Source organism: Parus major, chromosome 5 (genome assembly GCF_001522545.3).
Source record: "Parus major isolate Abel chromosome 5, Parus_major1.1, whole genome shotgun sequence".
In the NCBI taxonomy this organism is placed as follows: domain Eukaryota; kingdom Metazoa; phylum Chordata; class Aves; order Passeriformes; family Paridae; genus Parus; species Parus major.
This window is the reverse complement of record NC_031774.1, coordinates 11,880,190-11,894,915: the sequence shown is the minus strand read 5'-3', so window position 1 is coordinate 11,894,915 and position 14,726 is coordinate 11,880,190. Positions and strand designations below refer to the sequence as shown.

General features: G+C 38.9%; 1 protein-coding gene across 17 annotated transcripts in view; it reads left to right on the top strand.

Moving 5' to 3' along the window:
- The first annotated feature begins 1,968 nt into the window (after window positions 1–1,968).
- The window catches only part of ZDHHC13 (zinc finger DHHC-type palmitoyltransferase 13), a 42,197-nt gene continuing 29,439 nt past the window's right edge, over window positions 1,969–14,726 (top strand). For 13 of the 17 annotated variants that reach the window (XR_004498036.1, XR_004498035.1, XR_004498034.1 and 10 more), the window contains exons 1-14: window positions 1,969–2,075; window positions 2,689–2,822; window positions 3,205–3,327; window positions 3,811–3,888; window positions 4,330–4,474; window positions 5,675–5,739; window positions 6,328–6,490; window positions 7,348–7,473; window positions 7,768–7,901; window positions 8,673–8,773; window positions 11,171–11,295; window positions 12,307–12,369; window positions 12,755–12,848; window positions 14,306–14,389. Coding sequence is in view for 6 of the 17 variants with exons in the window: in XM_033515425.1 (XP_033371316.1) it covers window positions 2,055–2,075; window positions 2,689–2,822; window positions 3,205–3,327; window positions 3,811–3,888; window positions 4,330–4,474; window positions 5,675–5,739; window positions 6,328–6,490; window positions 7,348–7,473; window positions 7,768–7,901; window positions 8,673–8,773; window positions 11,171–11,295; window positions 12,307–12,369; window positions 12,755–12,848; window positions 14,306–14,389 (1,456 nt within the window). In the remaining 11 variants the exon portion in view is untranslated. Of the gene's footprint in view, window positions 2,076–2,309; window positions 2,329–2,688; window positions 2,823–3,204; window positions 3,889–4,306; window positions 4,475–5,674; window positions 5,740–6,327; window positions 6,491–7,347; window positions 7,474–7,767; window positions 7,902–8,672; window positions 8,774–11,170; window positions 11,296–12,306; window positions 12,370–12,754; window positions 12,849–14,305; window positions 14,390–14,726 lie in introns of those variants that run through there. The other 4 variants (XM_015630715.3, XM_033515426.1, XM_033515427.1 and 1 more) reach the window with 4 other exon arrangements.

The window sequence follows — 14,726 nt, the reverse complement described above, 5'->3', positions numbered from 1 at the left end:
AGGAAAATTAATCCACAAACCACAGAGGTTTATGTCCAAAAAGGAGACAGAGGAGTCCTTTTTTCTTCATTACAATAAAGGGAGAGGCCATGGGGCATTCCCCTGGGGTCTCTCAAATTATTGGTGGGCGCAGCCTCCTTTTTATCTTAATTCCCGGCCGCTTGTCCCTTCTCTCTTTCCCCATAGACTGAGGTACTCGAGAGGTACAGACTTCCCGGAACGCCTGATACCTGCGAAACCTTCCCCCCCACCCCCCCCAATGTATAATCCGTTCTTAATTCTTAACTTTTATGGAATTCATAATGTTCTTTCAGTGCCTCTTTGATCTTTTAGTGGAATCCATCCCATTTTTCTGTTGTCTTTCCCTGATAGCTGCATCTTATCAGCAGACCCACAGCTTGTTTGTAAAGACAAACCCATCATTCCTCCCACAGGGACTGGGGGAAAATGGATTTTTTCATAAATGCGCCTGTTCTTTCATTTATCTTCCCTTTTATGAGGGCTGCTGACCATCTTGTGCCCTGCATGGCTCTCCAAGCCTCTACCTGAAGACCTGACCTGAACTGTGATCCTTCCAGCCAGGACCCCACTGTGAGGGGATGGTGAGAGGTCTGTGTGTCAGCCCTGGTCTGGAAGCTGAGCTGGGAGTGATAATTATCCCTTTTCCAATGACCTGTGAGCAGTGGCTGCTGTAATACATAGCATAAATAAATTTGTGATAAAGTTATCATCTCGTCTAATAAGAAACCTAGCGTATTTCCTAGAAACCTTCTCTGACAAGATTATAGTGATATGCAGCAAGGCCAACAGGAATATGCATCTGCAAGGAGCATATTTCCAAGAAACCTCTGTCTGGTAAGATTATAACTTGTGAATATTTGTCTGCAAGAAGTGTATTTCCAAGAAACCTGACAAAATTACAACATATACACCCAAAACAGCATGAATATTTGTCTGCAAGAAGAGTATTCCAAGAAACCCCCAAAAAGCCTGAAAACATATAAAAAACACCCTAGGACAGTCACAGTTTGTGAAGCGGTGCTAGCAAGCTCCTCCCTGCCTCACTTGATGCTGTTCACCTAGTATAGCATCAAACTGATTTTTGCTTGTGGCTTTTTACGACTATATTTTTTTAATAAAATATTTTTATTAATCAAATCGGCTACTCATTTATAACACTGCCAATCCTCCAAGAGCCATAACACATGTTCTCCAGGAGTGTGAGATCCCCATAGTCCTGGGATGCCAGTGACTGCTCTGCCTGCTCTGACCTGGCCCACAGCCATTGAGAGCTGGAGTTCTCCAGTCACTCCATGGTTTCTTCTCAGACTAGAGGAGATGGTGTCGCTCTGGGGGCTGCCAGAGTCTCATCTCACCTGGGAAGCTTTTGGGTGTTTGACACCTGTGGGTGTTTCCCAGGTTATCCTCATTTCTTCAGGTGGTGACCGCTTGCCCCTCACGGCTTGCCCTAAAATGGCGGCTCCTCCCTCACCTGGCGGTCATTATGAGGCGACATTGGGGCTCAGCTGCGGGTGGAAATGGTCCTAAATGGCCTTGAACTCCTGTGAGAACCGTGCCAGCCAGGAGGTGGCACTACTTCTTTCAAGGAATTGCGGAGAGTCAAAAGCTCCCAGCTGAGCCTCCTATTCTCCAGGCTGAGCTCCCCCCGCGCCCTCAGCTTCTCTTCACCCGACTTGTACTCCAGAGCCTTCACCAAGACATTGCTTCCAGCTGCTGAAGCACAACCCCCCGAAAAATTCGCCTTGTCCGCGAAAAGGGTCCTTGTTCGCGACCCAGGGGGACCCTGTGCTTAAACGAAAGATTTTTTTCGGTGTGGCTGCCTGGGTAAAAGGGAAGGAGCCATTTCAGGCACAACTGAACAAACCTGGATGCCGCGGATCTTCCCGCCCAAACAGCTCCGCAGCGGCCGGGGTAGCTCAGGGATGGCTCCCCCGGTGCCGCCCCGGTGCCGCCCCGCCAGGGCCGTGTGTGCCCGGCCCCGCCCCGCAGCCGTGCCCAGGAAGCCGGGAGCAGGAAGCCGCGGGGCTGCGGGCATGGCGAGCAGCGGCCCGGCGGTGAGCGGGGAGCCTGCGGGCAGTGCCGGGCGGGGCTGGGACCCGGTGCTGCCCGGGCCGGGGGTGCACAGCGCGGCCGCGTGCCCCTGGCAGGCGGCGAGGGCGAGGGCGGGGCCGGGGCCGGGGCGGCCGCAGTGCCGCTGGGGCCTGGCGGGGGCTCCCGGGCAAGAGCTGTTCCTGTCGTACCCTGTATGTGCCTTGTCTGTTCCCTCGCGTCGGTTCCTGGCTGCACGGGTGGCACTGTGGCTGCCAAGTGCGTTTCAAACCTTCCCCAAGGGTACATAGGTTGTACCTACGGCTCCACAAGGTCATAGGTTGTGGTTTCTGGTGTGGCAGCGGTGTTGTGGGTGAGGCTGCTGTGTCGGTAACCAGCTCTGCAGGGTGCTGAACGCCTCTAATTTGTCCTGATGCACCTTGACCACATCCCTGCTGTCCTCCGCAAATAAAAGGATTGGTTTCTTGCCAGGAGGTTTTAAATGTGCTTTGAATTAACATCTTCGTTTGTATTAACAGAAACTAACACGCACAGTGAGTGCTTCTGGTAAAGAGGGAGGTGTGTGTGGTGTGCAGCTGATAAATAACAATGGTTAATAATTGTTTTGTTAACCTCCAGTGTAAAAGCCACTGCCATGGGTCTCATCGGCCTCATATGCACAGCAGCCGCAGCGTACATGGAGAGAAAGATCTCGCAGGCCCATATCCCATTGCTGAAGACCCCAGTACCTGTGATATTGTCAAGGCTACACAGTAAGTACATGTTCTGAGTGTGCAGTGTTGAAATAGATGGGAGTGTGCTCAAATGTGAGACAGGCTGGATATTTTTACAAAGGAAATGTTTTCAGTTTCATTTTCTCCCTGTAGTAGAAGAAGAAAAATCACTTACAGCTACTATTGTAAATGGAAGCATTTAAAGCAAACTTGTTTCAGCAGGAAATTCTACCCATCAAGGCACAGCCCCACTCTTTTTACAAGGCTTCCAGTGAATGCAATGTGGAATTTGCTCCAGTAGGAACTGCTGGGTGATGCTTACTGAGATGTATTTTTTTCTTTAGGATGCAGCTGTCTCTGGACTGGAGAATACTGAAAAAAATTATAAGTAAATTGATTTATTTTTATTTTCTTATTTAAGATATGGACTCCTAGAGCGATGCAAAGAACTGGTAGAAGCAGGATATGATGTTCGACAGCCAGACAAAGAAAATGTGACTCTTCTTCACTGGGCAGCAATAAACAACAGACAAGAGCTGGTGAAGTGAGCTGGGAGTCCCTGTGACAGTAACACAGCATATTCTGTCATTGTTACCTATAATGACTTTGTTGCTTTTGTACTTGAAAACAAAGGATTGTGCTGCTTGAGAAGAAAAGGCCGTAATTCAAATTTTAATGCACTTATCTTTGTGAAAATGTCACTGAAATGTAAAGATAGTCTGTTTATTTACATGTGAAATCATGTAGTACATGAAATCATGTAATACATGAAATCATTAGATTTTCCTGGGTTTGTTTCTGATACAAAGATGAAAGCTGAGTTTAGAAGCACCCTGATAATGACTATATTTTTTCTTCACCATCTTCTTGAAACAGCATTATTTACTAGCAAACCACTTTTGTCCATTTGCTTCTCTAGTGAATTTTTATTATTAATTGTTTACTCCTTTAACTATGTTATCTTTAGTATAATGTTTAGCTATTTTATTATGTGTGTTCCTGACCTTACTGTGTTGTTATTACACAGATATTACATTTCCAAAGGTGCAATAGTGGATCAGCTTGGTGGAGATTTGAATTCTACACCCCTGCACTGGGCCATTAGGTAATGCTGCTTGCACCCAGTAACTGCAAATCTGTCGATGTTCACAGCTGTGGTAGCATTTTCTGAGATCCAGAAAACAAAGCACTGGTTGTCTGTAGAAAACATAACCTGAAATAACTATTCTGGGAAAACTTCTCCAAGTGTGAAGTCTCCCATTGGACAATCAGTGCTTTCTTCTAGAGTGTCAGTCTTTTGCTAGAGTCAGAGGTTTGGATGACTGTTCACAGGAGAAGTTACTGTAGAATAACCACTGTATTCTAAATTAATGCTTTGCCCTTGGCTCGTTTATTATGGGGTATATATTTAATATAATTTCCTGAAAAAAGCCATGAGAGTCTGAATTTTTTTTGGGATGCCTGTGAGAATTGTTAAGGCGATGCTTTCATTAAAATATCCATTTTTTTCATCATCTCTATAGTTTTATTTCACATATCGTTATAGACAAGGACACCTTCCCATGGTCATGTTATTGTTGAAATGTGGAGCGGATCCCAATCTTATTGATGGGGAAGGATTCAGTAGCATTCATTTAGCAGTGCTGTTCCAACACATGCCCATCATAACCTACCTAATAGCAAAAGGCCAGGTATGTTGCTGATGTCCCTAATGTTGTTTTCTGCTTACGAGTAGCTGCCTGTGTGTAGGAGACATTTCAGAATTAACTGGTTTTTTTCCCTAGATGAAAAGCAGCGACTCTACACCTATTTTTCTGTGCTAGAAGTGCAGACAAATTTAGATCTTTTTTATATTTGTACATATTATTTTTTAATGCTCTTCCCTATTCCTGTCATTCCCTATATCCAGATTCACCTGCATTTCAGCATGAAATATATATGATTTGATTACAGTTTTGTAACTAATAATATGTGCAGTTCTCCATCAATTGAAGAATGCAGAATAAATTATCAGTTAGGTCTGAATTTTCATTAGAAATTTCTGTACTGTATCTGTGGTAGTTGATGTCTCTTAGCTTATTTCTTATCTGAAATTAACAGAATTAATGGCAATTGTAACAACTTGCTAATAAGAATGACAGGAGAGTTCTTATATGACCTAGACTGATTCTGAGGAGCGATATAGTGTTAGGATTTAAAAGTTTGCTAAGTCTATTTTCTTTCTCATGAAGTTCTCTTTAGGGAGAGTAACTGATTTCTGGAATGTAGGTATAGTGGTGTAAATCACAAGCCTAATAAAGTTGTTGGCCCACCTATCTTCTACTAAAAATATCCAAATGAATAATTCTTCTAAGAAAATCTGTGCTAATGTAATGATGGATGGAGGCAGGGAACAAGGAAACCTTTCTTGTAAAGAAGGAAGAAAAGTAAAAAAGAGGAAGGAAGAAAATTTAGGTTAGGTATTTAACTATGTCTTGAGATATAAAATCCTTCTTTGTTGTTTTAATAAACCTGGCTTTCTTATTTTCTGTACATCTGTTATGTACAAATATTTACACAAGAAACATGGTTAGCATTACTTTACAAGATCCTTATTTATTGTATTTCTTTGCAAGGAGGACAAGAACTACAATTGACATGATTCACTTAAAAATATCCTTATTGGAGTCTCTCCCTTAAAAACTTCCTTAAATGGAAACTCAGAATATTCTGAAAGGAATGATATACAAGACTTGTAGGAGGATAACATTTTAAATGAGTGTTGGCTTCTTGGCTGATATAATTTGATTTCTGTCCGTTCTCTGTTTATTAGTGAAGCTAAGCTAGTTCTATAGCCTTGAATTCCACTGTTTCCTGAAATCACTGGTAATCGCTTGTTATCTTATTCTTAGAACATAGACACAATAGACTTCAATGGACAAACACCTTTAATGTTAACAGCACAAAAAGTCATTGGGTAAGTAGAGAGTAACTGAAGAAGAGTCTATTGTATTGTACTCAAGAAGCAGTTAGGTGAAATTTTCCTTACTGTTGTTTTGTTTTCTTTTCAATCTGACATTCCTTTCGCTTCTATTTGTACTAAAATATGAGGTGTTTCAGAGATCAGGAGTCGGGAATAGCTCACTGGATATGGAAAAGAAAGTAAAAGAAATTTCTAGAAGAATTTTAGGTTTGTGGCTGAATCATCTGCAGCCGTATTGTATTTTCTGCAAAATGAAAACAAATGGGTGTGGATGCAGTGAAATGCATTTAAAACAAATAAAATGGGGAGATACAAGCTATGTATGGTGTTGCAGAAGATATAACCTGTGTTATGAACCTCATATTTGTTAAAATGGTAAGGTAGCATGGTCTGGAGAAAAACTCCCAGGGTAGGTCTGGAATTCTAAACATGCATCTATCACCGATGAGCTGGTTCTGAGAAGGCATTATATATCTGCTGTTGTTTCATAAATGGGAACTACTGTTTTATAGTGTTCAAAAGTTTCATTTCCAGTCTAGATTATCTTCTGTTTGTTAACTCTCATACTTTATTTTCATCTAGACCAGAGCCCATGAGGTATCTCTTAAAGTTTAACCCCTCTCTCAATGCTGTAGACAATGTTCAAAAGAATACTGCACTGCATTGGGCAATAATCTCAGGAAATACTAGTGCAGTGGATTTGTTGCTGGAAGCTGGTGCCAGCCTGAACATAAAAAATGTCAAGGTACAATTTTCTTTGTGATACTTTGTCCTATGTGGCATGAATGTGTAAAATGAATGTAAAGGAAAATCACAGTCCTCTCCATGTTGTATGTAAATTACAGCAGGGGTCGGCTAAGAGCAGGTGTTCTTAGTCTTTCCCAGAAGGAAGTAGCATCTTTCTTCAGGTGTGACTCAAAGTATGAATGCAGAGGTTCTTTGCAACCTTTGTGTAACCAATAGCCAAGCCTTGTGTTCACTCAGCAATAATTGTGTCCTTTGCAGATTCTTCTCCCTCACCCTTTTTAGTTTCATTTTCTTGGGGTGTTTAATTAGTTTCATTTTCTTGGGGCCTTGTTTAAATTCTTTTTTATCTCTTATTTTGGCTGTTTTCTGTTTAAAAACATCATGAGGACTTGGGCGGATTTAAAAAAATATGTTTCTTAGTGTTCAGTCAGACTTGTAAAGACTTAATTTTAAGTGAATGTCCTCCTGTGAAAGCTGATGTTTGGCAATGCCTGTTTGTACATTAAAAGGTTATCACATATGAAAGGCTTCTACTTAATATTTGTAGAAATTGATAGTATAAATGTTGAGAGTATAGATTCCCATGACTATATAGACATGTTACTGGAGGCAGTCCAACAGATAAATAGGAGCAAGCTATTTGCAAGTATGTTTTTAGAACTACGAAGCTCTCATTTGAGCATGTTAGCACTCTGAATTTAGCTTACCTTTGCCATGAAAAAAAATAGTGGGGGGAGATGGAGCTGGGAAGTAACTGCCTAGTTAGTCTTAACTATATTCATTTCTTGCTTCTGTTAAAAATGAGAGTATTTATGTGTTAAGTACATAAATAAATAACCCTTTCTGTTGTTAAAGGGAGAGACACCGCTTGACATTGCTTATCAAAGTCAGAATCACTTCATGATTTATATGGTACAAGAGGAAGAAAGAATGAGAAACAGGAGAAATAACAGGTTGCTGAAAATAATAGAGAAATATGAGGTAATTTCCTGAGTAATAACTAATAGAAATAAAGCTTGAGCATGCTGTGGTTAGTGACATGCAAATTAACAAGAGTAATTACTGAAATTGGGTGCACAAAATAGAATTCTTTAAAAGCGCATAGGAGTGGTTTGGGTGGGATGTTTTGTGTCATACCTCACCCCTGCTTTTGATGTATTGATGTGTCCTATCTTATTTTGAGTTTTTCAGCATTTGTTATTACATGAACTGAATTCTTTTAGATAAGACCTGCTTAAGTACTTTGTCATATTTTAACAATTATAATTTTAACAGCTCTTCCTGATGTTGGCATCTTCCTTGACATTCATATGGGCCATTGGATATGTCATGGACTTGAGTTCTGATTCTTGGCTTTTAAAAGGAGGTTTGCTTCTCGGTCTGCTATTTGGGATGTCTCTGTTTGTGAGGTTTGCGGCTTTTTCTCTCTGTTTTTGTACTTACTTGTCAAAGGCACTTTAAAAAGTATCTGATGCATAATTATTTTCAGAGTTTAGTTTCATTTAGTATAAAGGTACCTTCTGAGAAATGGTTGCATGGTGTGTGAAGAGTTTAAATACAGGTACTTGTTAGAATGAATGACTATAGAAATTGAATGTATTTAAGTGTATACAATATCGTTTCTTGTCACTGAAGGATTTGAAAAAAAAACCCCAAACCCGGGTTTGCTGTTTGCTAATTTTATTGTCAGATCGTTATTAACGGTCTGCATCTGGTAGACATGGAGATATCTGCTCAGAAATGTCCTTTATCACAACATTTTGCTGCTATATTCTGTCAAAGATGAGTTTTAGTGAGCAGTCCCCTTTCTCTCTGTTCCCCAGAACTCCCAGTATTATCTTGAGTTGTTTTTCACTTTTTTCTGCCACAGTCAGTGGTCACTGATATGACAATGCTGTCTGTGTGCAAATAGATAGATTGGAGTTTTCATCCAGTCCTACAGCACTTTTCTTATATAATATTGTACTGGAACAGAGCACTCTTCAGCTTTATTTTTGTATTGTTAATGCCCTGTATATGGGTAAATAGTGCTTTTGAGTGGCAGTTCTGGACTGCTTTGAGAGACTTGAAGTAAACCGTAAATGAAATTTTTACAGTTATAAATAAGATTATTTATATTCTATGGATTTATGTTTCAGATGTATTTTGAAAAACATTTTTTTCTTTTAATGTTCTTTCAGGCAACTCATGGGGCTCAAGAATCTAAGGTATCTTCCCACAGCATTTCTGCTAAGTTCAGTTTTTTGGATGTCCATGACCTGGTTTTTCTGGTTCCTTCCCGATATCCTTTTTACTCAAGAAATGCAACTCTCTTTGGAGTTTCTTGTAAATCTAAACCTGGTTGTGCAAAAGGTGATGAGCAGTTCCAGATAATTCCAGATGATTCCATGTGACTGTTAGTGTCAGTATTATTAGGTAAGATTGGTTTAATCCCATTGGGAAGGAGCAAAGTGACTTTTAAGTTATTTGCTGACTAAAAATCTGTACCTTCTTTTGTCTGTAGATTTTTGTCTTTATAACCTGAAGTATTTCATGTGTTACTGGAGTATCAGAATGAAGATGTTTTTTATAAAATTAATTGTTTCTGTTAGCATCTCCATGTCACTCTTTAGTCTTCCTCACTGAGACTGTTGTACAGTGATGTATTTTGGCATGTGGTATAACTGGGTAACACCTATATTAATAATAATTTTAAAAGCACCTCTTCTTTCTGAAATGGTAAGTGTTCGATGGTTAGTGGTATTCATGCTCCTGCCTTTAAAAACAACATCCTTTACCTCCACCTCCCTAAAAAAAAGAAAAAATTTATTTGTGTTCCTGCAAAATAGACTGTCCAGTCTTCTATTTTTATTCACAGGTTACACTGAATCTTTAGTATACAGTGGATTAATTTCTGACATTTACTTTCTTTGAAGAAGCTTTTCAGTGATGAGTACAAAAACAGTTTAGTAGTTTGTGCTCTCTTTCCATTGCTCTGCTCTTTTGTTACACAGTGGGTATCTGTTTATTGGTAAAGTTGTGTGAAAAGGCCTTTAGCAAAATACTTAGAACTGCATATAATTTTGTACTAAACCAGCTATAATATATTGCTCCACAGTTTTAATTAATTCAGCCTTTAAATGACATTTTCTCGTGTACTGTTCCCAATTAATATGTCCTTAATAGAATTATCAGGATTAACTTTGAACTGATCAAGTATATTCCTGGTGGGGATTCACGCATATGCTTGTATAAATGGAAATGGTGTTATTCAATTGTTGTGAAGCTTTAAGGTTTGTTTTATTGGTATCATCTAAGTTAAAAGGTTCCACTGGCAGGGATTTGGGTTAGACACTTTGCTGAAGATAGTGAGCATAGCAATATTCTGAAGTCCTAACCATAGCCTGGTGAAATGGGCCAGTGGCTAGGTTTCCATTTCACTGTCCAACCCTATTTCTCATGAATGTGTTTTCCTTCTGGAGCTGATCACATATCTGAGTGTCTTAAAAGTTTTCAGGATTTTAGTTAGCTGCATTTGTCTGTCAAACTTCCTCTAGAGTGAATGAAAATCCAGTCATACTAATTAAGGATTTCTCTGAGCTCAAAAAAACCAATAGCAGTGCAAATAGACCAGCAGTATCCACAAGAAACATATCATCATTTTGACTTCTAAAATTGTACCCTGCAACTGCATTGTAACAAACACAGCTGGTGTTTGTGCCACTATTTCCTAAATTATCATATTGATTTTAATTAGAACTGTTTGCAGTGTTGTTAGTTCATAAGACAAAACAACCTTGAGGTTGCTATCTTGCATTTTTAAAAATTATATGCACTGAGGGTCATGGAGTGACAGAGGGGTCACTGGAGATGCAGTCCAGCTTGAGCTCTCTGCCTGTTCCTTGGTGGCAGCAGGGACTGTTCTTTAGCAGCCTGAGTCTCAACTTTGATGCATGAATTGAATTAGTATGAAACTTGTCCCACTCCACATTCTTCTGTTGTTGTACAGAGACAATCTTGACGTGTTTTTCTTCCCCACTCATCTGATACAGAGATGGTTTTAGTTCATGGTGCAAAAACTGTTCCTAATATCCCATTACCTTCAGAAGCGTTTAGCAGTGTGTTTAGTGTTTTTTGTGTGACAAAAATAGTTTCAGGATGACTTCCAGTTACATTTTTCTGACTGAATATATTTAGATATTTAGTTGCTTTTAGCTAAAATGAATAGGACAAGGTAAGACTGCATGAGAGCCACCTGTTTGAGTTAGGGGTGGGTACAGCAGCCAAACAAATCTCACTGCTGTCAGAAGCTTTATAGCTGTGCATGTCTGACTGATATTGTTTAAATGAAGTACAAAAGCTTCAGAGGGAAAGAAGAAATCAAATTTGTTTCATATCTGTGAAATAATCAAAGGCAAAAATCTGGAGGACTTTTAAGGAGGACATGGAGCCATATTATGATGCAAATTTATACAGTTGTAAGAGGCTTCTCCAGCACTCAAACTAGACTGAATATTCCATTTCTCTGATAAGATGGCCTTGGAAGGACAGAGAGGATCCTACTGTCAAAGTGAAAGTAATTTTTTCCTTCTTGTGTCTTGCTTGTAAACTAGTATAAACTAATTTTAGGATATTTTGCTTGTTAGACAAATAATGGTGTTATGAGTTATAAGAATATAGTCCTTAACCTGACTATCACATACCACAAATGTAATTCTTAAAATCACTGTCATGTTCAGCATGATGGGTCTTCTCTATTATTTCTATAAAACCTGGAGTACTGATCCTGGATATATAAAGACTTCAGAAGAAGAAAGGAAAGAGGTAGGAGATTTTTGTAAAAATAAATGGAAAGGTTGACGTGGTGCAACATGTATGTAATTCTGGCTTGTCATCATGTGCAGCTTTGTTAAACTGGAAAGCAGTGAAATATTCTTACTCAAAGAGTTTTTAGCAATGTTGCTTAACAACACAGGTCTTGGAGAATTTCTCCTTCTACTGCTTTTTTCCTCATCTTCCTTGTTCTGCTATAATTTCCTTGCCTCTATCCTCTCTTTGAAATGCGAGCTTTGGCCAAAGGTTGTACAGACTTACTGGTGTTATCTGTGATATGAATTCTCATAGAACTTCACTTAAAAAATACAAGTTTTGCATAATTTCTGCTTCAGTTGTCTCTGGTTAGAAAGAAATAGTCACAGTGCTGTCCTATATATTATATGCTAGTAATTATTTAAATTTTACCAGGCGCTTTGAGGATATGTATAATGGTTTGATTTTTGTTCTTGAACATTGTGCAACTCATATGCTGTTTCCAAACTGTTTTATAGTGGTCAAAAGAAATCATGAGCAGCCAATCAGTAGAGAATTTAGTGTCTGATCTCCCCAGCCTATGCGTTAAGGAAAGCATTTTGTTTGTGATCGCGGGGCTCTCCTTGAGGTTATGTTTCTTCAGATTGCCAGGGAGAATAAACTGCAGTTTTAAGATACTGCCACAGGACTCATAAACATGTCCTTATAAAGGAGCAGACTTCATCTCCCTGAAGTCTGACTAACTATATGAGAGATGCCATCTCATTGTATGGAATATGTAATTCACATAATTTTTTAATTTTGGCAGCACGGAGATACTTTTCTGAGCAATCTTGTGTGGGTGAAAGTGCATTAGTGTTTATTAGTTTGTTTTTTCTTGTGCTCCTCTTTATATAGCAAGTTCTTATTCCTGTTCATGCTTGGCACTTTAAATACTTAAAAAATGCAGAAGTCCTAATGTAGAACTCTTCATAGGACCTATGGAATTGTGATCCAAGTGCAAGCACAAAATACTTTGTCTTTCAGAACATAATAGCTCTTGCAGAAGCTGGCTGCTTGGACTTCAGAACATTCTGCACATCATGTCTTGTAAGTGGGGCTGTTGTACTTCTGTTGTTTGTGAATCTGCCTTTTACTCAATACTGCCATAAAAAGCCTTTTTGCCATAAAAAGCCTTTTTCCTCACTACTTGTCATTAAAGTCTTACAAAAGTAGTTTGTTATATATTGTTTAGATTTCTCTATTTATTTATGGTGACAAGAGATTCTTTGAGATTCTTGGACTCTAATCTTAATTTTAAAAAATTCCTTTTTTTTTTTTTTTTGAGTGTATAGTTCTCATCTATGTTCGGTGATATGAGGTCATATCGCAAAATGTAATTATGCAAAATGTGGTTGTAACTGTAAGGTGATGCCTTAAACTTTGAGCAAATGCTTCTGGCATGAGTGTATTCTTTTCTTTCATCCTCACCTAGGTAAGGAAGCCTTTGAGATCTGTGCATTGCCTTGCTTGCCAAGCATGTGTAGCCAAATATGATCAGCATTCTCTGTGGACTGGACAGTGCATAGGTGAGAGTGTGTGTTTTATCAAATTTGAAAATGCCATATATTTTAAAAGTTGCAGAGATAACATTTATTGCCTTAAAGAGAGAGTACACATGATGCAAGAATATCCTGTTGATACTGAAGGGGTAGGTGCCCGTTGATAGGTGCCAGAGGGAAATTAGTTGGAAGAGAGAAAAGCAAATAAGATTATTCAGGGGTTGTTAGAGTGGTTACCCTAAGGACACAGACCACACAATCTTTAACTCTTTCTTTGGAGAGGGAGGAAACAGGGGATATGATTGAGACTTTAAAAAAGGAAAGAAAAAAATTAATAAGATGGTGAATTATTAATATTATAATATTCTATTATAATATTATAATATGATTTTATAATAATATTATTATAATATTCTGCATTATAAGATGCAGAATTATTAGCCAAGCACATTATAGTAGAACTAGGGATTTAAAATCGATAAAGGAAAAAATGTCTCCACATGGCAGGCAGTGAAATTTTGGGCCTTGCTGTAAGGGGTTGCAATCATAGGCAGTATCAGTAGGTTCAGAAAGGGATTAGACAAACTTTTTTGGACGATGTATCCAGGAATAGATACTAAAAGAACCAGACAAGTGTGCACAGTCTGACATTTTAATGCAGTAGCTGTGGATGAGGAGAATGAACACACAAAGTGGCTGGACTTGTGTGACTTCCTGAACTTCCATTGCCTCTTGTCACTGTTAGGGACAGTTCTGAGTGGAGCAGCTGTACCACTGAGATAACACCGTAGGGCGTTTCCATCTTCTTGCGTTCTTCCCTCTCACCCTTTCTCTTCCTTTCTGGCTCATTACTGATGATGCTCAGGATAGGAAGGTGTTAGGTTCACATTTTTAACAATATATTTCTCACCTTGTTTTTTGCCAATAGCTTTTTTCCTAGTGTTAAATGCTATATTTACAATGTTTGCTATTTATGAGGTGCTGAGTCATCCTTCTGATGCATTGTCTCAGAGGTTTGAGCAATACAATTGTAATTTAAAAAAAAAATCTTCATATAACAGTTTTTGTGACAGAGGTTTGGGGTTTTTTTATGTGTATGTTTTCAATTCTGAAGGGCACAAGGTCAGACAAATTGAACAGCTTAGACTTCTCAGTCATATGAGACAGTTTTATTGTGCATGGGAGGGAGTTGTGGTTACTTAATTAGTTTTCATCATACTAAAACAGCTGAAGATATGCTCTGAAGGAGGGACAAATCCTGGTTGACTTTATCTAACTAATTCTATTATATAAATTGGAATGGCTTATTGGAGAAAGTTGAGAGATCAGCCTTGCCAAGCTCTCTTGTGGATGGCAGAGGTTAAAATAAGAAATGGTTTTGACTCTCTTTTTATTCCTGCTAACTTCGGTGGGAATGCAAGTACTGCTGAATTTTAAAATGTCCAACTTTAAAAAATTATTTTCCTATTTTTCCTCAATATCAGGCATTGGGAACCATTATTACTACCTGTTGTTCCTGTTTTTCATGATGGTGACTGGTGTCTGGCTGCTTTATGGAACTTTTCAGTGTATGTATCCATGAATTCAGTTTTATTTAGCTTTCAAACCCCTCTCAGTGTGGTCTTTATTTTTCAGCATTTCATTTCCGGCAAGTGTAACCTGCACAAGTGATACCTTATTTCAGCAGTGATGTTACTGTGTAGCTTAAGTGAGAATGCATCCTTTCTGAGTCTTTGGTCAAATACCTTACTGCGTTTGTGTTGAGCAAGAACAAAGATGCTGCTGTAGTGGGATATCCATTGGAAAATGAAATAGAAGGAAGCATTTTGTTAGAGAGGAAATAGGAAAGCCATGTGGAGAAAGGTCAGGTTCTAATCTGGATGCCCTTTTCTGTAACAGAAAACA